This window comes from Aythya fuligula, chromosome 2 (genome assembly GCF_009819795.1).
Source record: "Aythya fuligula isolate bAytFul2 chromosome 2, bAytFul2.pri, whole genome shotgun sequence".
NCBI classification, from domain to species: Eukaryota; Metazoa; Chordata; class Aves; order Anseriformes; family Anatidae; genus Aythya; species Aythya fuligula.
In genome coordinates this window covers 69,469,599-69,495,133 of record NC_045560.1, presented here as the reverse complement: position 1 = coordinate 69,495,133, position 25,535 = coordinate 69,469,599, and the positions used below count along the sequence as shown (strand labels likewise).

Below are 25,535 nucleotides of genomic sequence, written 5' to 3'. Positions count from 1 at the left end.
TCTGATGGTGCTAATTATGCAAAAGATTAGCATTTTTATGGAAACAGCTGACTATGTCCTAAATGAATCTAGTTCTTCCTAACACAGAAATGGATCTGAACAGAAAAAGAGTAAATCAAGTAAAAATTTTATTTCCTACATGTCTGTCTCAGAGCTACTTAGAGAGAGAAGATACTTTAGATACCCACAAACCTGTCTAAATCACATGGAGAGCTGTGGAGAAAGCATTAATGCAAAGTAGTTTCTTTAGCATCTCATATCATATTAGGGCTCTAATCCTCTGGTCTTTTTATCAGACTTTTATAATTACATGGAGCAGAGAATGAGAAGGTGGAAAACTAAATGAAATTGATTCTGGTATTTCCACTACAAGGATGGTGTAGGTGTTTGGGGGTAGGAAGTGAAGCGCACCAGCTTCTCAAACACTGAGTAGCTATGCTGGAGCAATAATTGAAGACTGAGAAGGAGAAGAATGTTCCAGTGCAAGTCTGAGTGATATTGAGGTATCACTGGAATTTGGTCTAGACAGGAGAACACTTCCATATTTACACTGTCACATCTTGAGTGGTGTGGTAATCAGAGATGTTTCACGATCCCCAGTGGCTGCCATGTAGTTTTGTGGTTCTGCTGATGGCAACTACTCAAGTTTTAAATGGGTTATAGTGATGTTTGTGCTTTTGCAGTGGAGGAGAATATAGATGTAGTAAAAGACCCTCTCATTTTTGCATTTCTGTTCAACGTGACTCAGCTGGATGGAAGAGAAAGATTGGCTTCAACTTTTCACTTCTGAATTTATCCTTAGGGACTTGTGGATCTGTGTGTGTGGAGGCTGCCTCTCTTTTCCCTTACTTGTAATGCAAACTTTATAGTAACTAATTCCACATTAAATGATCACAATAAAAAAGACTCCTAGGAATCTTTCTTAAGTCAGGTTTTACATGTTTGAAAATGCTTTTACAACACAAAGCAATTCTTAATGCTGCCCTTGCTGAGTAGCCAGAGATTCCTTTGGTTGCATACCCAACGTACTGGTTGGGTATACATGCAAGTACGTCTGGAATACACAATGCTGTGATAACATCTGGAGTTTGTAGAGTGGGAATCTTGGTAAGGAGGTTTCCAATTCTATGAGGAGATAAATCACCCTCTATATAGCCTTGGGGTTTTGGAGAAGAAAATATTCTTGTAAGGATGACACCTCTACTTCTCAGCTGGGAGAAGCAGAGCTTCTGGCACAGCAAAGAACTGAATCTTTATCTTCCCTGTTTGTTATCAAAATAGCTGTGGTATGACCCACAAATTGAACATGAAACGACAAGTCTGCTTGCGAAAACTAATGCAAACTGAGTTAATTGCCATTCTTTTGTATATATTAGATCCAATTCTCCATTGTCCTCCACGGCCTGCAGCTATTATACACCATAAAAGTTCAGTGTAGGGGACATGTGCGTGCAAATCTGTTTAAAAACTCCTATTTTTCTCCATTAATTGGTAAAGATACTTAGGACCTTTATAACTGCTCCGATCTGGTATTCACTCTTACAGGTTACAAAGTATTTTTAATTATGGTGGTAATATTTTAATGAGACCATCAGTGCCTCAAGCCAATACCATAACCCAGTTGTTTGACATGCTGGGATGACAAGCATCTGTTATAATGTGCAACCTTGCTAATGGAAGATTCACGCTAATGAGGGGAAACCATGGGTGTCTACGGGGCGAGTGTAGCAGTCCCATTTGACCCTTTGTTCCCATTTCCAAGAACGAAGGCATAAGCAGAAGAAAGGGATGAGTGTCAATAAAATCATCATGCTCCTCATCCCTTTGGGCTTGCAGATACATGGGTGTAAATTAGAGCAGCCCTGCCTGGTGTGAAGCAACTGTAGATCCCTTGAGAGCTTTCTGTTCCACTTCTCACCTGGTGCTGCGTGCAGCCCAGCTGCACTGTGGTGTCTATAGCCAAATATCAAACCAAATAATGAGGGAGGATGCACCCTGCCAAAAGTTCATGTTTTGTTAAAATAATTCATCTTCACAAATGAATGCATACTGCATGCACATCATGTGGCTGAAAAGACTTTCAACCTACTGCTATAGAATAGTTGGTCAGAAATAGCCTTGTGTTGCTGTCAGCACTATCAAGTATCTTTCTGTAAACTTCTCAAGCTCTGGCAAATGTCAGTGAGCATTGATGAAATAGTGTTGTGAAGTGAGTTTTTAAATGAATGGGAAGAATGTATAATTAAATAATCAACCTTGTACTATCAATACTAGGTAGCTCTGCTTGCAGCAACATGAAAACAAGAGTTGTGTAGAAATATTGTGTCCTTGCTGTCAGTCATGGTGGGACCATGGTGGGAAAAGGCTGTCACATGTTGGTGTCCTCCACCTGAAGCAAAACAGCATCCTGAAACTTTTTGTCTGAGTAGTCAGTCAGGTTTGGCAAGGCTGACACATCCATCACCACACCCTTTACTTCTGCATGGTATAGAAGGAATTGTGCAGTCCTAGGATGCATTTTCCCCTTGAATTAAAATACTTTTTAATTTTTTTATTTATTTTTTATCTTACCAGAAACTGGTAGCATAACACTCCATTGCATGTCTGAAAGGAACACAGATGCTGTTCAGGGCCCTGGGAATGACAGCTCTTGGCAGGCAGTCTGGGCCTTGACAAGTCACAGGTTCACGCTATGAGCTTTGTGTCAGTCACTCCCTGCCTTCCTCAACCCCCTCATGCACTCGTTGGGGCATATCTATTTTTTAAAATGGATTGTGCTGCAGGGTATTATAAATCTGCCCATAATTAGGCACCAGTTGAGTGGATTTAAGATATCTTCCCCATGACAGAGATATCTTTGAGTGAGTTGTCTGAGCCCTCTAGCTTTGTTATTGATGACATTTCAGACCGTCTCTGTAGTTGCTGTAGAGGTGTTGCTACTGGTGCCAGCTGGTGAGCCTCTCTCCCCATTGAGAAGAGCTCAGAGTGAAAACGTGGGAGTGTTAACTGAATTCTTCAGACCGAGTGAAGCGAGGAGGTGGAAATTCCTAGGATTGGCCTTCACTTCCTCAGAAACACGGACTTCACGAATGCTGCCACTCAGTTTAAGCTGTCACTTCCCAGGCAGCTGTTGCACAGGGGTGGTAATGCGCAGCAATCGTGCTACAAAGATGCACAGCTAGATAAGGGGCTTGCACGTGTAAACTTGTCCTTAGTACCCAGAACTGTAGGAGTTAGGAACACATAAGTCACATTGTGTCTTACCTTGATGATTCAATCTTTATTTGGAATTCTAGACCTGATTTTTTGAAAGCAACAATAACAAAAATCAGTTTCATATTCATATGACCATATCAGGTCATATTCACCTTTGTGCTTTGAATGTTAGCTACTATTGGTTATCAGAGTGTTTCAACTATTTCAGATTTATTTGGTTCTCCGTGCAAGGAGGGTATCAAAGAGAGGATGGCATTAAGCATGCTCAGTGCCATGTTGTGTGAAGTAGGAGGGGATAACAGTTCCTGTTAAAAGTTAATTAGCAAGCCATTGAGGGGAATTTCTGCATGCCTTAGGAATTCAGTTTATGAGTTAAAAATAGATCTCTCCATGGTACAGACAGAGACAGTCACCTCAGGAAGCTCCATAAATAATTAAAGAACCACTATCCAGTAGCCTAAGCCAGAAACAAAGATTTTGGGTACATCACTTGGGGTTGGGAGAGCCTTTTACAAAACCTAAAGAAAGACATTATGCCTACCCCCAGTATTATGTATCAAGGAGCTTCTCTCTGTCTGCTAAAGCAATGTTCAAGGCACAAATGTATCATTGCCTCCTTGGAGTTGCTTTCTGCTAACATCCTCTTGGTACATGCAGTTCCAGAGGTGGTGGGTTAGGACACAGTGCTGTAGAAAAGTCCTTGGCTCTGACTTGGTTTAAGGAGCCAGAAAGGAATATTAAGGAATATTACATCTACTTGAGAGTGACTTGCCTAAAGACATTCTCTGGAGACCCAGACAGCTTTCGTGGGATCCATGTCTTAAGAAGCAGAATTTCTGTCCCCTTCTGCTAAGGGACATGAACAAGAAACTCCAAATTACTGCATTTCATTCTCTTCTGCATCGAGTTCTCCTTGGGAGGAAAATGAAACACTGAGGCCTGCAGAGTTTACTGGACATTTGCTCTCAGAAACTCCTTGAAGTAAAGGAAAGGGACTTAGGATGTGGCCTCTGGTATGTCAGGATTGGCCCTTTCCAGAAGTAGGTGAGCAAGGCTGAAGTGGTATCTTCCAGTCATGACAGCAATATTTTCCCACAGTAAGTAGAATTTTAAGCAATACCCATGTGACTTGTTACTTCTTCAAGATAACCAATTCCACCCTGAGTAGGATCCAAGCAAAATTTACTTTGTTTCAGCAAAATACAAATAGTTGTATTTACTTATTTCTATTTCTTATGCATGAAGATAGTTCAGATGGGAGCATCGAGCTGTTCTCAGTATCCATTCAGTCTTATCCTCTCCTCTTAATTTCAGTGGGGTTAATTGTGCGAGTAGGACCAGCAGATTTGCTATTTAAGCACATTTTTCTACATATCCAGGTAACGATGACTCATTCAGACCTCTGGGTGTATCACATACATGCTGTCTCCATCACAAATAATGGAGTGCCTCACTGAGCTGGCACACTAGTCCAAGCTGAAAGGTGGGGCTGTTTGGAGGTGGTGCTAAAACTCAGGAAGAACACTAGATTAACATAATACTTTTGTATTTCTAAATACACATACATTCAAATGGACAACTTTCAAAGAGACCTGCTGAAAAAATGCTTATTGTTTGTATGTCTAAATGCAAGTGTCCAACTTGATACATCACCACTTGAAAAATCTGACCTTTAGGTATGCTGGTAGCACTAATGCTGTCTGTATTTCTGTTTCAAAAAGTTTGAACTGAGTGCCAAGGTACAAATTTCAAGTTTTCTTCAGTCTGCATCTCCCTCCTAGTCTAAATCGCTCCTCTTTCCTACTTTTTTACTTTCTTCTTTATAGCACCAAACCTACGTTTCTTTTTTTTCTTACTCATCCTTACTGCTTTTGTATTCTGCTCCCTAATGACTTGGAATGTAATGTCAAATCATCAACTCGTGCAGATATCATCTTTATTCAAAAAAGCACCCAAGTCCACATATATACACACAGATATATGTATGTATGTATATATATATATATACACTGATATGTAATGATTCATGTTATACATAGTATAGAATGTATATTACAATATAGAAGTCACTGTATGACTTCACAGATAATAGGCAACTTGCATTCTGCTGCTTTGTAGTGCTCCATACAGCTCCAAGCGGTGCTGTCAGCATGCCTTTCAGGACCAGTTTGCTTGGAAGAGCTCTTATGTCTCCACTACGCTGTGCCCACCACCACCTCCAGCAGGAGGCCAGGTTCTCATTCATTCATTCATTTCAGTTTCAGTGGCATTGCAAAGAACTGCTCACTTTCAGTTATTCTTTTCTTTTTGGAATAGTTCAGAAAATCTCGTCCTTTGGTACATTTATGTTGTTTTTGTTTACTGTTCTCTGGTCTGTTGCTCAGATCTAAAATATCAGAAAATTATTCAGTGCAGGAAAGACAGAAGTGGGCCCAAGAACTTAAGAATGATGCGAGCTGCTTGTGATCTTCTACACATTTCAAAACTAACAGCACGTGTTGTTGCAGAGCATTGGGTGACTTACATGACTGGTTGGCTTTACCATGCTTTGGGATGAATGCCGTGGGATTATCTCAGTAAAGCCTGGCAGCTTTATTTGTGGGTGACTACTTAAAATCTGACCACTTTTCCTCTGCCTTCTAACACCACGGTCAAGTGGCCAGAACAACTGAGGTAGTGTAATTTAGTACAGTTAAGAAATTGTTCCTAATTGACCCTTGAGACTGACCCTGTAGTCTATTAGTCTGTGGCTGAGAATGAAGGAACCACTGGGTATCCTATGGCAAACTGCCTTTGCTGACACACTGCACGCAAAAAATAGTAAAACTATTTTTCTCTAGCAACCGGCACTTTTTGTTGTTGTTGTTGTTTTTCACTTTTTAAAAGTAAAGCTTAACTTTTAGGCACCAAAAAAAAACTTGCTAAGTGAAAAAGTCAGTTTAAAAACACATTTCTTGATACCCTCTTTCACAGTCACAGACACAGCACGATACAAGTCACACGTTTCATTCATTTATGTGCAAGTTTCAGGACAGTTGTGGAAATGGATTGGGCTTGGAATATGGACAGTGTTCCCAGCTGTCGGACTCTGTGTGTCTGTGGATTGATTAAAATGAGTATGTGGTAAGAGTTTTGGGCCGGGGGAATGTGGCTGCTGCCTGTGGACCAGAGTCATCCTCGATGTAACCGTGCTGATGTAACTGCTGCTGTCGTTTTTGGGTGCGAGGTGCCTTCTGGAGTTGTAGGGGGCCGGGTGCGTTGTAGCTCCCCTGTGGGAGGCTGAGCGGTGCCTGGAGGTCTGTCTGAAAGAGGAAGGCGGCTGAGCTGACACAAAGTCCACCTGCAGTTTTTAATGGGGCTCCCACCTCCAAACCGAAAACTCGTGCGGGCACCCCGGCAGGTGGACGGCCCGACGAGGGGGGCCGGGGCCACGCCAAGCCGGAGGCCGGGCTAGGGAAGAAGGCAGGAGAGAGGCCGGGGCCGCTGAGGGAGGAGGAGGAGGAGGTGGCGGCTTAAAACCTCCGCCGAAAGGTGTGGCTTCGCCTTTCCTGTGCCGGCGGGGAGGGGACGGGACGGCACCTCTGCTCCTGCCACCACCACCACCACCACCGCCAGCAGTAGCAGCACCAGCACCAGCAGCACCACCAGCAGCACCAGCACCTCCCGCAGCCTCGCTCGGCGGCGCCCCCCGCCCCGCACCTCGCCTCCCCGGCTCCCTGCCCTCGCCCTCCCCGGCTGCCTGCCGCCAGCTGGGGCCCTCCGGGCGGTGAATGCCGCTCCCCCCTCGGGCCCCGGCTCGCCTGTCCCCGCTGTGCCCGCCCGGCCCCCCGTCCCGCCCGCCACCATGAGCATGAACGGCGGCTCCCACCCGCGGCTCAACACGCTGGGCCGCATGGCCAGGGCCGACTCGGGCACCGACCTGCGCTACGAGATGAGCTCCCATGTGGTGAGCGGCGGCGGCGGCGGCACCCACACGCACAAGACCTACTACTACCAGAAGACCTACGGGGGGGACTACGCCTCCGACGGGTACGGGTAGGTGCGGGAGGCTGTGGTTCGCCTCCTCGTTAGGCTCGACTTTGGGAGGGGGGCGATCAGCGGGGTGGGTGACGGGGTGGAGAGCGGAGCGGGGTCTTGGTGTCGCTGCTTGGCACAACTGAGCCATCCTGGCATGTAAAACGCCTTGTTCAGCCTCCGCTTTGGTTCGAGGCTGGGCAAGGGCGAGGCCGGCCTCCGCCTTCTGCCTCCCCTCTTGGCACCAGCACGGCGGAGACCTGGCGGGGAAGACGCCAGCCTGCGCGGATGAAGTTTTGGCAAAGCCTTTCTGGAGCCAAGAGGTGCTCCAAACCTATGAAAACCAACCATGGCAGTTATGAAGACCTGGCCGTGAATCCCCTTGGCCAGGAGCTCATAGGACTGGAAATAGGTGCCAGTCGCTGAAGGAAATGACATCGGTGTCTGATAGCCACCTATACTACTGCTGGCCGTTAGGCTTTATTTATTTATTTATTTATTTTTAACACATGGAACGGTTCTGTTAAACCTATAGCTCTGGTTATCGATGCCACTGATTTGGGAAGTGATTTGGAAGTGCTGTCATGTAATTTGTGTTAAGTTACAAGCCCTAACTGTACTGACATCCTGATCAGGTTGCAGAAGGATGAGCGTTAAACACATACAGCAAGTAAACAGCAGATGAGAACTTGCAGGCTTTATGAAATAAGCGTACCTGTAAGTGGCTGTTGAGAATTAGGATAACCCTAGTCAGTGCCGAGAGCTCCGTTTAGGTGTTTCAGATCTGTTGCCAGAGGACCACTGAATGCAGGACATAACTTGCATTCTGCCTATGTTTGTTTATTACTTTGCACAGTTCTTAGTTCTTCATTTCATTCTTGGTTTGCTGTGTGCATTATGATTAGCTGCTGCTGTAACATGCCTACCCACTGCTGCAGTCAGTATGAGAATACCCCGTCTGTTGAGGTATAATGAGATCAATTCAATACCTTACCAAGGGAGACTGCACATGCTAGGATTCCAAAACACTAGCTGTGTTGCATTTTTGAGGGTCTGTTTTGCTAGTGGTGCTCCGCTGCAAATACCTTTACTGCTTTTAAGAGACAGGCATGAAAAATAAATGGCGGAGCATGCTAATTTTTCCCTGGTCTTTTTCCAGTCTTCACTCTGGTGCAGCTACAGTGGATTCACTGGCGTGCCTTCCCTATTAGTCCTGACTTTCACTAGAGGAGAAATACTTCAATTTAGCATTCTTTGGGTTTTGTTACGTATTTTAAACTAGCTTGCAGTCTGTTAGGCTCTTATTTCTTTACCTTTCAGTGGTATCATAGCAAAAACAGAGAGGATAGGCCTGGTGAAGAGGTTAAGGATCTTCTGTCAACATAGTTTCATTTATTCTCTGTAATATAATGTTCATATCTCCTTTTCGGGAAAGTGTAACTGGCAAGGATGTTACAATGAAAGTTCCCTTTCCGTTTATTTCAAGGTCTCTGCATGTTACTAACTTCCCCTGTTAATCAGACTGAAAACCATATATGTATTTTACATACAATCTTCTCGTATGTGTAAAGGTCTCACCATTCAAAGCATTTTGAATAAGTATTTGAAAAATGTATGTGCTTGCACATTACTGAGTTGCACAGGCTTATTTTAGATTGGTGCTGATTTGAATTACAGTATGTCCCCATGTAGAAAATGAGGGATTTTTTGCCATTTGATGAAAAACGCAGTCAAGTCTGGTTTTGCACATGTGGTGCGTGCGGAAAATCCACAAAATCCTGTGCTGGTTGTGCTTGCAGGATCTTGCATCTGTTACTACCTTGCATAGTCTGTGGAATTGGTTTTAATATTTGTGTTACGTCTGATACGTTTAGTGACACATTTTAGTGGCAGTTGCTGAACTGAAAAAACAGAGGCTTCTTTTTTTCAATGGAGAAAATTACTGTACCTTAATTTTCAATGCAGTAGGATTTAGCTTAGGGTCTAGTCTTGTAAGTTTTGGGGCGTATTCTGCCAAACAAGTCTGTGCTGAGTATTACATTAGTCACAGAGCAATATAAGACGCTCCCTACCCTTAGGGCTCAGCAAGGTGCTTTTACAACATTCCCGGTTTCTTCTGGCTTGGGAACTCAGGATGAGCTTGGCCCTGAGTAGAGATACTCAGCTTGATGTTGAGTCATGCACTCCTAAACTGCCAATTAATCAGTCAAATATTTATCAATGTCTTTGCTATGAGAGATAAAATCTGATCAGTTGGGAGAGAAGACAAAAAGACAGCGGCAAGTTCAGCAGTTTTATTAAGATTTGGGGAGAAAAGAGGTCATAAGATTCATGGTTGCCAAGTGACACATTGTTGCAAAAACTAATTTATGCACAAGATTTGCTTAAAGGCTAATGGAACGCCAGCACCTTAAACTAGGAAAGGATCTAGATATTCAGATCCCAAGTCTTGACGTTACTGGCAGGGACTGCTGGAGAGGCTTAGAGGAAACAGGTCCAAAGCTGCATTTTTGCCCGTCCGATTGTCCTCGCAGTGGTCTGCAGGGTCCTGGCCAAGATGAATCACGGTGTCATGCTGGGCATGACAACTGCCCTAGTGACAAACAAAACTATCTGAAGACGGAGAGTAAAGAATGTGTCTGAACTGCCAAATGCCTGCTGTGCTCGCAAAGCGTGCCCCGCGGTCGAGCCAGCACGGAAATACCTCTTAACAGCAGCTGGTAGTGCTGCACAAGATAAGAAGGAAACCAGCTTGCACCCCTCCTAACTCACCTTTTTATAGGTACCTGTCTGAGATCGGTTCCATTGCAAGCTATTCTATGTGTCTTTGAAAGCACGAAAACGTTTGCCAGATGTATTTCAGGTGGCTGTTGTTGGAGGAGCCGTGTTGCCTCGTCTCCCCGCCTCGCCATGCTGGCTGGGCGCTGGGTCCTGCACCTCCCTCTTGCAGAGCTGGTGCTGGGAGAGGCAGCGCAGGCTGTGCGGACGTGCCTGCAGCTGGCAGGTCCTGCCCCTGCAAGCAGCGGCCTCGCTGCTGGTGATTCATACTGGTGGCAGAAGTCCCGCTCAGGGGTGTGAGAATTTTCTTCAAACAGGTGTGGCAGGGCCCCTTGTGAAACCCTGCTTCCATCGAGCTCACGTGGCCGTGGCAGTTTTAAGATTTCACTGGTGACTTTTTTTTTTTTTTTTTTTGGGCACATTTCTGAAGGGATTAAGAGCCCGATCATGCACGATGATAAACTTCAAAAGATAGCTTTATCGTGTAATGGCCTATGTACATGACCTATGCTTCCAAATATGAAGGTGTCTGAAGATGCACTGTGCCAAAGCTGATCCTAGTAGGAACACAGATGCAAAGAGAAAAGCCCATTATCAAATTATTGGTGTTTTCTGACACTTGCATTCACTGTCTTTAAGGGGTAAAGAAACCTTCTGTTATGTAGTAGTTTAATTTCTGGTTATATTTTTACAGATAGTTGATTGCTCACCTGTTAGTTGTTTCTCTCCAGAGATTATCTATTTGTCATACATCTCCTGTTGTGTTAAAACCAATTTTTTAATACTTGGATTTCCAGGTGTGCACATGCAGCTAGCAGATGGTGGGTGCGAGGTGGCTCAGCCGATAGTGTGTGCAGCATGCGTGCTGGGGATTTCCGTTCCAGTTCAGGTTTTCCTTTTAACTCACCTAGCCTGGGCATACCGGGTAATCCCTTGATGAATCTATTGCTTGTTCAAACAAGTTTCTGTGTATGAAAAAAAAAAAAAAAAGAGAGGTGCTATTGTTTTGCTCAGCTTCAGACTCTGTGTTGAGTTATGGGAGTTTTGATACTTTGGATCTGCAAAAAGACCTTTGTCAGTGGAAAAAAATGCTTCAGATTTTTAAAAGTATAAATATTTTGTGGAGCCAAAAAAATTAACAGACACTATTTTGACTCGATGTGGGCCCTCTTAAAACAGATCTTTGGGCTGAGAGTATCCTCTTTCTGTGCTTCTAAAGCATTAAGGAATCGTGAAACAGTTTCCACAGCACTGCTGGACGGATGTTCTTCTGCGTGTCCCCTGCTCCTCTGGACCCTCGCTGCCCCCCAGGTGACACAGCAGCTTCTGGATGCTGATGGAGGCAGAGACTAGAGCAGCCCCCATGTGTTTGTGGGTTTTTAACAGCAGTACGCAATGATGAAGCAGAGCATAGTTGGCTTTCCTCCTCGCCTTGTGCATCCTGTGTTAGCAACAGCCCAGTTGGACCTGCCAGGTTGGAAGCTGATTGTTTACAGAGGGTCTATCATTTATTCAAAACATGTCATTTGAGAAATATTGTTACTTCTTAAATATGTTGGTGATGGTGATAGCCACCCATGGTGTGCTTGAGGGACATAGGCACAGGTGTGCTTGAATCACTGATCGCCATACTCACAACACGTTGTGTGGCCTTGAGGGTGTCTCTCAGTCCTGCTAAAACAAGCAGAAATAGTTATTTCTTCTTTCTGTGGAGCAATGTCTCACAAGCATACCACTTCACAGTGAAGTGCAACCTCGCTCAGAAATTCAGGACTCACCAGTGTGGCAATAGCCAAGCTTGGCTCAGCAGGTATATTGCAGCAGGGAGGTGTCTCAAATATTGCCCCGTACAAAACCTGCTTGCAGCAGGGTATGGGAACAACACATTTTGCCCTGACAGGGAGCAAGCCTTTTGCTTCCTATGCAGAATGATGGCAACATGATGATGCTGTCTCTTTTTGAGTGCTCTTCTGGCAGTAGAGAGCTGCAGGGCCACATCTGAAGATCTGTAGCCTTTCCCAAATCAAAAGTGATTCTTCTGTGTTTTGAAGTATTCTCCTAGTTTTAAAACAAAGACACTATCCCCCTATTTGTTCCTTTAATAGTTAATGACTATTAAAATGAAGTCATTTTAATAATGAATTCAGTTTAATAGCGTTGTTTTGAAATTCATGACTTGCCTGCAAAATACCTGTCACAGCCTAAAATTTTTTTGAGTTGCTGGTAGAAGTAGGTTACCAGCTCAGGTCTGAAGCAGCCTAGGCTGTTTGGCTCAGCCCTGTTCCACAGGGATTGAAGATCCAAAGCAGTATGGCCATTAGTCAGGTTTTTACAAAGGTGTTTTTTTATTAGTAGGAGTCCTGGCACTTTTGTGCTATAAGTCTGGCTAAAAGTTCCAAGCTCCAGTTGGGTCCCTTTCTGCACAGGTACATGGAAGGGTTCAAAACGCTGAAAACTATTTACAGGGCGCGCTAAATCAAGCGGAAAAACTGGCCCGTGCTTTCACTGTGTGCAGTGTTTGGTGCAGCAGGTTCCCATTCACAGATTTGAGCTTTAGATGTTGCCAGAGTTAAAATCAAATCAAAATGTCATCATCATAGCACCAGTAGTTGTTGCAATGACCAAAATGTTACTTTATTCTCATTCAGTTTCATGTAAGCAAAATGAGATGAAAGGACAGATTACCAATAAATAGTCCTTTGACAATCCACTAAATCTGCCTCGTGTGAGGATTGTCAGGGTCCTACATCTTTCCGAGGGTCACAAATGTATTTTTACGTAGGATCTAGGCTACAGGGTTGTACTTTGAAAATCCAGGTTCTTTTGTGCCTTCGCATTATGATGCCACCTAGCATGTTCGTGGGTTGGGTTTTGCCTAAGTTTCTCTGTATGCCGTTGTGTTGGATATGGCATTCCTTTGTCTGGATTTTTCCTTCTGCCTGCAGGTTGGATGTCTGCTTACTCTGCGTTAGGGTTTCTGCTTTGATCTGCTGTTCCCATTGCAGGCCTGTTGTTTCCCCTGGCTGGGAACGCCATTAGTTCTCCCATTGTCATCAGCTACATTTAACAGGACACTGCCTTCTCATCCACTATCCTAGCATCACTCTCAGTATTTTGACGAACAAAATAGTTAAAATAATTAACTAACAACAATAAAAAAAAATTGCATACAGGGTGTTAAAAGCTACATTGCTGAACTACCGTGCTCTTTCTTATTTCAGTTTGTATTGCTCCAGCTTCTGCCATTATTTTTTTGTTAAGTCTTTATCTGCTAGATTGGAGAGCCTCAAACACTTTCTGCTTTCTCCTTGTGAAGGGTCCCATGAACTCTAAACAAGGAACTTACAGATCTTTATTTGAAGATCTAATTAGGGCATATTAAAGCTTCCCAGTGCAAGGCATTTGCTCCTCCCTTTAAAACACTTCTGTGGATCTGTATTCAACTATCTACAGCTTTCCAACTTTTTTATTATCTGGACAATAATGTTGGATGTAGTGTTTTAATATCATTGGGATGAACACAGAGTACTTGTAATTCTATTTTTCCTGCCGTGTAAATTATTCTAGGAGTTGGATTTATTTGAAAACACCTTTTCTCCACAATTTCTTATTCTGTTAACTGTGGCAGTCCTTGTTTAGACCTCGTCTCAGTGTAAAGTGAACTAATTCACTACCACTAAAGTGACCTTTGAGGTCAGTTGAGTTACACTGAACTCAGCAGAGATGCACTGATTTACTACAGTAGGGGTCTGATCCTCATCTATAGTTCCTTTGGCTTCAATGGACATCAGGTATTTGTAGCTGTCAGGAGATGATTAAAAAAGCAATTGAAGAAAAAAGTACTCTTCTCATGTTCTAAAAAGAGAAAATTACTTGTAAGATTCCTCTCTCTTCCTTACTATGTTTCATTAATGAGGATAATTGTGGGTATAATTAATGTAAATTTTAGATGCAGTTGGATGCTTCTAGATCCAAACACAACAGCTATGCCTAAGGAGAAGGAAGGATTTTAAAAAGGAAGCTGATGGGGGAAGCCTGGCATAAAATGAGTTGTGCAGTTTTCTTTAAGGTGTTTCCAAGGCATATGGGCATGCGTAGCACAGTACGGTGTGATGTTTATGCAGCCAAAGGGTTACAGTGCAAGTGAGGAGTTGTGTGTGTACAGCTTGTTTTAAGCCACTCAGTGATTTTTCAGTCCTGTCTCTTTGTCTTCAAAGGTTTATTCCCAGGTATTGACAGAAGCAGCTTAAAGACTTGCTCAAACTTTTTCCATTTGCTCAAGAAGAGCTGGTACGAGAATGGCAGGCTGCTGAACGACAAACTACACACGCAGCAAAAGTTCTCTTAAAGGATGCTGGTGAACGTTTCCCTTCATTGCAGTGCTTGTTCCCAAGGACAGCTCTGCTGTGTGTCATGGCTCCTTTTACCAAGTATGATCAGAGGCTGCTGAAGTCAGTTGAAAGATTCCCACTGAATCCAGATGATGTGCTGGTTCTGCTGAGTTGGGCAGGTTTGCACAGAGGCTTTTTGCTGTTAGTGCTCTGTGGAAGGCTTGGGCCTTGAGTGATTTGTAATGGAAAAGGTTACCTGCTGTGAGCATTGCAGTTAGAAAGCTAGGTAAGGCTTGGAAGTGTCCTAGTTTCTTACCGTCTCTTAGTAGTGGTTTATTTTAGTTTCACTGGCAAGTGCTTGGGTTTGGGAGCTGCCTGAGCTTGCTTGGGAGCTCTGATTCCATCAGCAGGGAATGATTCCTAGCTTCAAGCACCTCACCCACATTCAACTAGCAGTGGCTCGCTTTGGTGGCAGGGTCCCAGGATGAGCAAATGCAGGAATGACAGCCTTCTGGCGGGATGGATGCAGGAGATTATGTGCAACACAACAATAACGACCCTACTATCTACCTTGGCTTTTTACCCCACCAGTGATTTTGGTTCGGGAGTTTACCTGGAACCCCCAAACTCCCCTTTTACTTCTGAATTCAACTCCTACATCTGTTTTTGTAATAGCTTAAGCATCTTGTAATGCCTTTTTAAGACACTGCACTAGTCTTTTATTATTTCCGCTGATAAAAGGGCCCTTTGAATACTTGCATAGACTTGTGTGCTCATGTGCTTGAAGAGCAGAGGAGCCTGCTCTCCTTTTACAGTCTTAAGTTCAGTGGCTTGTGTGACAGCATGTATGATAATGTAATGTAAAGATTACATTCTAATTTATGGACTCCAAGAAAGATCATGAATAATTTATTTGTACTGTAATACTGTCAAAGTTTCATTTATCAAAGCTGCAAATACCAGTATTGGAGGAAAACCTTTCTCTTAACCACATGTGAGGTTCCATCTTCTGCTCAATCCAATGGTGAAGTTATTCCATGTCTGCTACTGCAGAATTGTGAATCTGCTGATGTGGAATCAGCATTGAACTGCAACGAAGGTGTGTGTGTATAGGGACACACAGATCAAGCACATTCGTCTCCATGAAGCTTGACTGGATTTATTATTTCATGTCACTTCCTGTAGCTGTTGGGAATTTCTACTTCACATTTCTCTTTATGATGTGTGGTTACTTTGTACTTACTTCATCTTATTCTTCTCCCCACCAACAGTCAGAATGGGACCTGTACAGTTTCCAGACGTCAGAACACCATTCAAGAGCTTTTGCAAAACTGTTCGGATTGCCTGATGCGAGCTGAACTCATAGTGCAACCTGTGAGTGCTTTTTGTTCTTAGAAGAAGTGATTTTAAATGTCACATGGAATAAATGCTGCATTGTTATCTGAACACACAGACTGTGGTTCTTCACCTCTTTTCTGTTATATCAGCTGTTTTTCTGAGGGAGCTGCCACCTTACCCTTTGAGTGGAATAACATATATCCTTTCTAGGTGTCCTCTTCTGTCTACAGTCAGTGTTCAGTAAAACTGACTGAAATGTAACTGGTTAAGAAAAGGGAGCATTTTGATTCAAAAAAAAAAAACAAAACAAAAAACCAACCAAAAAAAAACCAAAAACAATCACCACTACCAACAAAACTCCCTTTGGATTCTACTCTTTTTTTTCATTTTTAGGCCAGTGGTTGCTAATAATGTTATGGCCAATAATGTATGTGGAATGTCCTTGTTTCCTGCTGAAGTCAAAGGAAGTGTGGGGTGGTGGGCGTATCCTGCTGTTGAAGCTACAGAAATCCAGAATCCATTTGTAGTTCTTGCAGTAGAAGTGATTTAATGCACACTTTTTGACCCTCTGTAGACAGAAAATTCATGTAGGAATGAACTCTGTGGTTAGCAGTTTATTTCCTTTACAGAATATGTGAGCATGTTTATATAAAAATCAATGCCATAGTAAATACTGCCTCTTGGTAAGGATTAATATTATTCCAGTGAAGTTAAAAGGAAGCAATGTTTAATTCCAGCATGGTGCCACAACGTACATTGCTTGTTTTTCTTTTTTTTTCTGTTTTTGTGGGGGACAAAGTAACGAAGCCCATCATCATTTTCTTTGCAAAATGAAACCACAGCTGGATTATGTTTAGCTCATCATGGCTGTGTCAGTGCACGATGAGATCAAAAAGCCTTGTCTTTCTGCTGGAACCACCATGACCATGCTGGTTCACTGCACTGAGAAGACGCACAGAGAATTTGCCTAGAACTTTGGACTATGAGATAGGATGCAAGAAAATGTGACTGTGCAAGGAGCTAGTCCCAGGCAGATGGGGTGCATTCTGCATTTTACAAGGAGAGAAGCTATGGCTGTGACTCTTGGAATCTCAGAGGAACTTGTGTAAAATCAGCAGCAATATTCGCCAGCTCCAGCAAGGACACAGTGTCTGTTTCTTGTCCTCTAAACACAAAAGCTGTTCTTGCTATGTAAGATCTTAAAAATTCATCACACTGAGTACATCCTTGGCTCCACTGAAATAAAACTCCATCAGGACCTGTTATTCTTTATGGAAATGTTTTGTTGGTATTATATTTTAATAACTTCCTTGTGTATTTTATTCATAATAATGACTTTCAAATTACTATGAATCATTTATTAAATGGCCTTCTGCCAGGTAAAACTGTCAATTGGCGACCTAGCAGTTGAAACCTTTTACACTTCTTAAAAATACTTGGTCCTCATAACATCTCTTTAAATAATCATTGTATAAGCTTCAGATTGTTTTATTTAATCTCCTCCTCTTTTTTTTTTTTTTTTTAATTTTAGGAATTGAAATATGGGGATGGTGTCCAGATTAGAGGAAACAGAGATCTGGAAGAATGTTTTGCGCAGGCAAATGACCAAATGGACATCCTTGATGGGCTGATCAGGGAGCTAAGGCAGATGAACCAGCCCTGTGAAATGTATCAGAAAAGGTACTGAAAGGCCCTAAGGAAGGGCTGGGGGAGGGAATGTGACAGATAAAATTCTGTAGTGTCTGGAGTGCTCACGTTCTCTGGTGTTGCAGGCTGTGGCAGAAATCAATAAAGTGGAATGAAATCAGTTTGGTTTGGGCATGCTAATATGGAGAAAGGTTGTGCAGTGATTTCACACAGAACTTCACATCCTGGTTGTCTCCATGAAATTTCAGTCACTGTAGTTTTTCCACAGCCTATGCTGTCAGCATTTCTTTCTGAATACCTGATGATTCAGCAGGAGATACGAATTGTGTTGTTCCCATGTTTTCTGTGTTTTCCTCATAGAAACCAACTGTTACCTTCCCTTTCAGGCTGCTTCAACTTCAAGAGCAAATGCGTGCCTTATACAAAGCTATCAGCGTTCCCCGCGCCAGGAGGGCCAGCTCCAAAGGTGGTGGTTGTTATTCCTCTCAGAGTGGTTCAGGCTGGGATGAGTATACAAAACGTGTCACAAGTGAATGTTTGAACTGGATGAGACAGCAGAAGGTAAATTTCTCCAAAACCTAAAGACAATGCTAAGACCTGATTTTGCTGATAAATGTCACCTTACATGCAATAATGTTCTGACTGCCACTAGAACATTAAAAGTACAAATAAATGGTAGTAGATTGTTCCAAATTCCTCCCTCCCTCCTTTTTTTCCCTCTTATATTTGAAGCATTGTACATATAGTGTTTCCACTGAAATAGAAAAATGGATTTTGGGGTCTTCTTTTGCAGGGAAAAATTTGAAAACAAAAACAAGACACAGCTGTTAACAAAAGGCATTGGCATGTTTGCGTTGGAGATTATCACATTCAATATTTCCTTCCTTCCTTCCACAGATTTCCTTTATGCTTCATATTTATTTTAACCCTTTTAACAGATAAGACCAGCTTCACAGATCTAACCATTGTCCAGTATTTTGCAGTTGTCCTCCCTCTAATCTATTCTTATCACAATAGGATCCAGAAGGTACAGTTGATTGCCACAGGACTAGACTTTCATAAGTCAGCTTCATCATTTTCATGTGTATCTCTTGCATGCACAGAATAAATTTGCCTATCCACAGCTGTTGATGGTGTAACCTGGAGTAGAAACACACACTCAGAGCTTGTAGTGCTCTCATGCTGCTGGGGTAGAAGTTCTGTGTTTGTAGTTGGACACCACTTTGACAGACAGGGGAGGAGCAAGGAGGCCCAAGTTACAATTTGCTGACTCTCTGTAATTTGAAATTGCATTATTTTTATCTCTCTTTATTAGGTTGTTGCTTAGTGATCCTGTCATTGTTATCTGCATGTGGTGTTTACCAGGTGGCTGCTATGCAAACCAGATGAGCAGGGGAGAGCTCCGTATAGTTCCCATACTTTTATGTGAGTGTCAGTTGTAGTCTAGTCTTCCAGTGGCCTCCCATATCGTGGCATGTTTTAGAGGAAGGGGAAGTGGAGATGCACTTGAGTGCTAACATTTACAGGCATTGTGCCAGTAAAGCAACAGCAAATATGATTGCCCTTCACATACTGTGGGAGAGCAGGCTATCTGTTAGACCTGCCATGGTTTGAGGAGTGATATTGGACAGACACTGGGCCTTCTTCCAGTGAAGAAAGATGAGGAACATGTACCTCCCAGAGATGCCACGTGACTCCCAGCTGAGACACCCCTCGCTAAGCATAGGAAGCATGAGCAAACTGTGTTCACACACAATAGCTCCTATGAAAGAAAAAGGATTGTTCTCTCTCCCTTTCAGTCCCTAAAGCAAAGTGGAGGTGAGGCCAGTAAGTGCTTAGCTTCCTATTGGGCTTTTGAGTTTTATTTATATATATATATATATTCAGTGCAAAGTTCAAAATAAATTTTCCCTATACCTTTTCTTCCCATTGTATCTCACTATCTGCTCACATTGGGGCTGAGATAACATTCCTTCTAGTAGCATAATGAGATGTTAAACAGTCTGAACAGCTGTGTTTTTCTGCTGGTGTTTTTGTGTCCTCTATATCCGGATGGTTCGCTGACAGGAGAATCAGGTGGTAGGAAGGTTGGTCAAATTTCCATTGCAGAATTAGGGAAGGTGAACTGAAATCCAGACAGCCTTTGTTCACATATTGGCAGTCATCCAAGATTGCTGCTGTTGCTACAGTCTAGCTAGACTGTATAAATATAATGAGAAGGGTCAAAGTCCTGTAACTTTTAGATGTCTGAATGTAAAACGTTTCATTTCTTGGAACATTTTCAGCCTTGCCTTTGAACCCTTATGCTTGAGTGTGGTTCAGGCTTTATTGACATCTGTTGACTCAGAGATTTGGCTTCAGGCTGGTAATTATTAAATTCAGTCCCAACCCAGGAATAAGATATCGAATCCTCTATGGCGTGTGTGTGCACAATGGCATTCATACAGAGATGGATTGCGATTGTGTCTTCACACTATAAAAGGTGCTTTGGAATTTGAGGAATTGGGTTGTGAATTCAGTGGAATTTTAGATTTGCAAATAATGAAGCAGAGAATTGCAGTCAGATAGTTCTCAAGTTAGTAATTATCCAGTTGTATTACTGTTCTTTCTAAGGCTGTTCCTAGAGATTTGTACTGAATGTCCTATAATAAACCCTGCCAAAATGCAAAACAAACATATTCTATAGCCCTTTCAGCTTATCTAATACATTGGTAGGCTTCTTTTTTCCTTTTTTTTTTTTTTTTTTTTTCATTTTGTTGGACTACATTTAACTGAAGTCAGTGGAGCTGCATGAGTGTAATTAAAATGGAATGTAGTATACTGGGCTACAGAACTGTGCATTTTCACATAAGTTGCATGAGTAGCATTTGAAGTCACAATTTGTTTTCAGAGTGATAAGGATGTAACTGTACTATAGAACATAAGAGCACAGTTTAGTCCAAAGTAAACATGAAATACACTACTGAGTGTGCTTCGTCTTGTCTAATTTTAAGCAACTTAAATATTTTCTGTACTTTGTTTCTTCTACTTCGGGAGCCTGTCACACGGTTTAAGCAAGGGCAATTTTAAGAAATTTTTAACCCCTGATCTGAACTTCCCTTTGTTTAGTTTTACTCTTTATTGTATGGTCACATTTCTTTCAATTCAATTCCTTGATGCTCTGATTTAGATGATAATGTCTTTTTGGAAATGAAAGTACAAATACTGTCTCTTTTTCCTAGTCTGAAATGGAGCTAGTGAAATGGGGGTTTGATGCAGCGTCCATCGAGCAACAGATTAGTGACCATAGGAGAACTCATAACGCCATTGGAGACTATCGCTGGCACTTGGACAAAGTCAAAACAGACCTGGTAATTACTGTCTTCCCTTATACATTGCTTAATCTAGATTTGTGTCCTTGGCTTGCCAGTGTTTGACTACAGCAAGTAATGCTGAACAGCTCAGCTTTTCTTCAGAAAGCACTGATGTCATAACAACTGCTTTCCACCCTAGTATTTATTACTTCATGATTATTCAGCGTTCTGTTTCTTTCCCCAGAATTTTGTAATGAGAATTTAGTAGTTATTTAACATTTTGTTGTTCTGTACCTGGCAAATAAATATCGGGATATTTTTGGTGAGAAGAATAGCTAAGAATGATTGTTCTCACTTTTTTTAAGACAAGAAAGTTAAAGGAGAATGTGGGTAAAATACAGCCTTGAGTAATGAGGGAGTTTCTGTGAAAAAAGACCAAACTCTGGGCTAAATTTAGGGCTTTTTTTTTCTTCTCCCTCTCTTCTGAGACTTCTGGTCCACTCTGGGTTTTGTGATTGGAATAAAGAAGTCAGTGAAAGTGCAGTGGTTAACCTCTGCTGTCACCCTAACAACTAGATATTGGAGGAATGTTTACTTCATCTCCATTCTTTTCTGTTAATTCCTCAAGTGGATGAGAGGAGAGAGAGTTGGATCTAAAGAAAAGGGATTCAGTTTTGAAGCTTTGTTTTCTCAAACAAGCTGAAAAGCTGAAGCGTTGTTATTTTCTTTTCTCTTCTGTTTATAAGAAAGTTAATAATGTAGCCCTATCAAACACTAGTTCCAAGGTTGTGCAGGTTCCCAGTTAAAGAAATGGGAATAAAAATTGGAGCATGCTGCTCAGGATCACAGTTTGTATTACTTCAGTCTTCATAAAGCTTGCTTTAGGGCTAGGTGGTTCCCCACAAGCTATCTAGGAGTTTGGTAAAGAGATCAAATTTTGGAAGCTGTTTTTGTGTTACAGGGGTTATGTTCAACCTGGTTTATAACATTGTCGTGAGAAATAAGTTTGTCCAAGCCTTAGTTTTATACTTCTGGCCCTCCAGTGGTACAGATCTGCTGCTCACTGATGTCCCTTGCAGGCATCTCCAAAATACCACATGAAATTATAACATCATGGTACTGGCATTGTAAAGGAAGTACCCACAGGTAGATAACTCGTAGAAGGCACGCTAAATATTTGCTGTCTCTGTTTCAGCGTGAGAAGGCCGCTGTTCATCAGCTGGAAGAAGAATACGAAGGACTGCTGGTGAGCACAAGATGCGCTCATATGTGATACCCTCAATGATAAATGCCTTTTGCTTTCTTAACACTGGTGTGATAGTCAAGGGACACTTCAAGCTTCGACAAAATGATAGATGCATGTATAACTAATTCCATTCAAGAGTGTTTTGTCGTTTAGATGAGACTTATTTTGAGGCATGAATTTGAGATTAATTCATTACCTAGTTTATAATTGACTTACCAGGAAGTTTCTAGTTTGCAACGGGTAAAGGAGGTTGGTCACTAAGCAGGTGAAGAGTAGAACTCTACCTCCTTAATGGGAGTGAATGTGGCAGTAGAGTTAGTTTATATTAGAAGCTTAAAAAATGACTCAAATTTGTATTTAGAACCAAATTCTGTTTAGGGCTGTGCATCTTGTCCATGTTGGGTCTTCATGTAAAACACTAAGAATCTTGTGCAAAGGGTAGATGTAACCCTTAGAATTGGAAGCTGCTTCCTGTACACATTTCAAATAACAGGATATTTATTATCATACAAGGACAGAGAAGGAATCTTTTCATGAAGCATCATCTGCGCAAAAGGTGCTGCTACAACATCAAGGATATACTGTCAGCAGCAAATGCGAGTAAAAGTGATGTTAAATTTTCAGTCATTTTCTTGTATTTCCCCCCATGTCTTTTTGCTTGCTTGCCAACATGTCTGCTACGCTTGTGTTTGAAATGGCTTTAGGAAGCTGGTGACTTCAGATTGCCATTATTTTTTAAATCCAGGCACGTTATCCACTATCCATTGCCAACAAGTTTCATAGCTCTGTAGATGAAGGCATGTTATCCACTATCCATTGCCAACAGATTTTATAGCTGTGTGGTTTTGAATATTATTAGTTCAAAAAAACAAACAAACAAAAAAAAAACACACACACAAAAAAACCCACCATACATATGCATGCTATGCTTTTGTCTACCCCTTCTCCACCCAGCACACACTTTTCTGTGTTTATTGTTTCTCATTTCTGGAATTCCTTGTAGAAATACTCATTTGAGAGAATGGATCAGCTCCGTCAATTCCAGAACCTCATCCAAGCCACCAGCAGAGAGATCATGTGGATCAATGACTGTGAGGAAGAGGAGCTTCTCTATGACTGGAGTGACAGGAACACAGATATCGCCAGGAAGCAGGAGGCCTTCTCTGTAAGACAGCACAACCCCCCCGTGCTTTCTGTGGAATCTCTTTTGGCATATTTAGGGAGGAGCAGGGCAGGCATTTCTTCTCTCTAAGTACCTTTTTTTTCTTTTTTTGTCAAAACACTGTTGGATTAAGTACTGTGTGACAACCTTTTGAATCAAGATTGTACGTGAACTGGAAGATTGTGCTCACTCAACCACTTGTGGATTCTTTTGACCTTGGAAACTGACCTTATCAGTACAGTTCACTGAGAACCAGTAATCACATGTAGCTTGTGCACACAGTCATTCTGTTGACATGCTAAAGTAGGGGACTTGAATCAAGCAGTTCAGTTCTCCCTGTTATGACTACTCAGGGGCTAGGGATCTCTGTATGTGGTCCTGATCTCTTCACCAGGAACTAGGGCCATGCTGGAGGGAATTGCTCTCTCTTCCCATGATGGTCTTGCCAGCAATGCATTGAGAGCACTGTCAGAGGTGGTTTGCACTGATCCTTGTTGTCTTCTGTGGGTACAAAAGGAAATTGAGCATGTGTGTTTCTTAAGCCTATGTTGGTGTTGATTACCAAAGTAAAAAGGGAATGAAAGTTCACACCATTAAGGGGATTCTCTAATTTTTTTATTTTTTATTTTTTTACTATTTTTAAGTTCAGTTGTTCTGGATGTTGCAAGATGCAATCATTCTTGCTTCTGTCATTCCGTTTTGACAGGAAAGGCTAAATTTTGCATGCTTTGCTCTGTGAAGCATCAAGTGTAGAGACTAGAACTGAAAGGCTACATTCTTTGATTCTGCTATCTTCATGTTTAGCTTCAGTGCACTGAGTAGAATTAATATTTAATGTTAGCATGGATAATTTCATAGAGTCATAAATATCTGGAAAATTTTAAGTAAATTATTCTAAGCACTGTGCTTTTGGAGGCTTGTTTAATGCTGTGTTTTGGTTGTTTAGAAACGTATGAGTGAACTGGAACTTAAAGAAAAAGAACTCAACAAGCTAAAGCAGGAAAGTGACCAGCTAGTTCTCAACCAGCACCCTGCTTCAGACAAAATTGAGGTGAGTTAGACTTACGTGATTGAACTTGCTCCTGTAGTTACTATGTGGGAAAACTTCTCAGTGGAAGTCCACAAACGAAATGCTGCATTTGGACCTGAGAAGGATTTGCTTGCCAAAAATCGTGTCCCTTTTCATCCAGTTGTATGAACTGCTCTAATAAACATTACTGCTTTCCTCTACAAACCTGGCCACACAACGACTGCAGCTTTCTTAACAGCTTGGGGGAGATCTTGTTGCTACCAAATTTGATGATAGATGTATATAAAAATTAATACAGGGGCTTAAGGACTTGTCTAAATGTATTGAAATTGCTGTACCTCATGTGAGTTAACTTCAGTGCAGCAGAATTTATGGTAGGAAGGCATGTCATTCTTCTTCTGTTATCTTAGAAGGCATGTTTTGAAGATAGCCACACCCTTTGAGAGTTTATGTTTAATCCGGGTGCAAATACTTTCTGCAACTGAAATTTACAGTGCATTTCTACAGCTTAGCCAAGATATTTTTGCTATCATGGCTTGTTATATGCTTACATTTCAATTACAAAGGCTGTAACAATTTGGAAAATCTCATCCTATTAGGATATGCTGTAGTTGTAGTTTTAAGTGTGCATAAGAACCCTGAAGCTGAAAGAAGCTAATAGGAAAAAAACTGAGTTCTTTCCACTTTTCAATGTGTTTACTTTGTAATTTGTTATCATATTGTGTAGAATCACCATTCATAATACCCTCTGTGGTCCTTTTCTGCCTTAAAGGAAAGATCCTTGTAAGCTCCAGTAGTGAAGTAAAAAGTTGTGTGTACTTTTCTAAAGAACTTACATGAGCAGTATGCGAGAAGTTCTGATTTAAAAGTAGCCATCATAAACAATTGTGTTTGACACTGCTCCTTGGAAGGAGAACATGACAATTTGCAATTGAAATACTTTGTTTGCACTACAATTTTGTGCATTTCACCCCTTTGCTCATGAACTTCAGGCTTTATGTTGATCAAACAAAATTCACATCATGAACAAATTTCTCTCCACATCCCACAAATGTGTATTTTACTCTCTTCAGTTAGGTAGACACTTATAAGTTGGGGAACTATTTGCATGAGTTGCATTATTCTGGTCTGCATGAATTTGTTTTAGCAGACATTTCATTTGCATTTATGTAAAGCATAAATAATTATACTTGAGTCTAGGTATGGGAGAGAGATCTCTGTGAAGATTTGAGTTCTGTATATTTTTATTTTTCTTAGGCCTACATGGATACATTACAAACTCAGTGGAGCTGGATCCTTCAGATCACCAAATGCATTGATGTACATCTGAAAGAGAATGCAGCTTACTTTCAGGTGAGTAGTGATGTGGAGAATTCACACTTACTTTGAATTATACTGAATTATACTAGATTAACATTCATGAATTATTAATTTAATAAAAAAATCTTTGTATTCCAGCATTTAAGCAGTTTTCTTTTAA

General features: G+C 41.7%; 1 protein-coding gene across 3 annotated transcripts in view; it reads left to right on the top strand.

Moving 5' to 3' along the window:
* Positions 1–7,057: 7,057 nt before the first annotated feature.
* The window catches only part of DSP (desmoplakin), a 38,712-nt gene continuing 20,234 nt past the window's right edge, over positions 7,058–25,535 (top strand). Inside the window, exons 1-9 of one of the 3 annotated variants that reach the window (XM_032182741.1) lie at positions 7,058–7,251; positions 15,611–15,713; positions 17,209–17,357; positions 17,711–17,885; positions 20,546–20,674; positions 21,813–21,863; positions 22,867–23,028; positions 23,972–24,076; positions 25,313–25,408. In XM_032182741.1, coding sequence (XP_032038632.1) covers positions 7,061–7,251; positions 15,611–15,713; positions 17,209–17,357; positions 17,711–17,885; positions 20,546–20,674; positions 21,813–21,863; positions 22,867–23,028; positions 23,972–24,076; positions 25,313–25,408 — 1,161 coding nt within the window. In that variant the 5' untranslated portion in view covers positions 7,058–7,060. The remainder of the gene's footprint in view (positions 7,252–15,610; positions 15,714–17,208; positions 17,358–17,710; positions 17,886–20,545; positions 20,675–21,812; positions 21,864–22,866; positions 23,029–23,971; positions 24,077–25,312; positions 25,409–25,535) is intronic. The other 2 variants (XM_032182738.1, XM_032182740.1) reach the window with 2 other exon arrangements.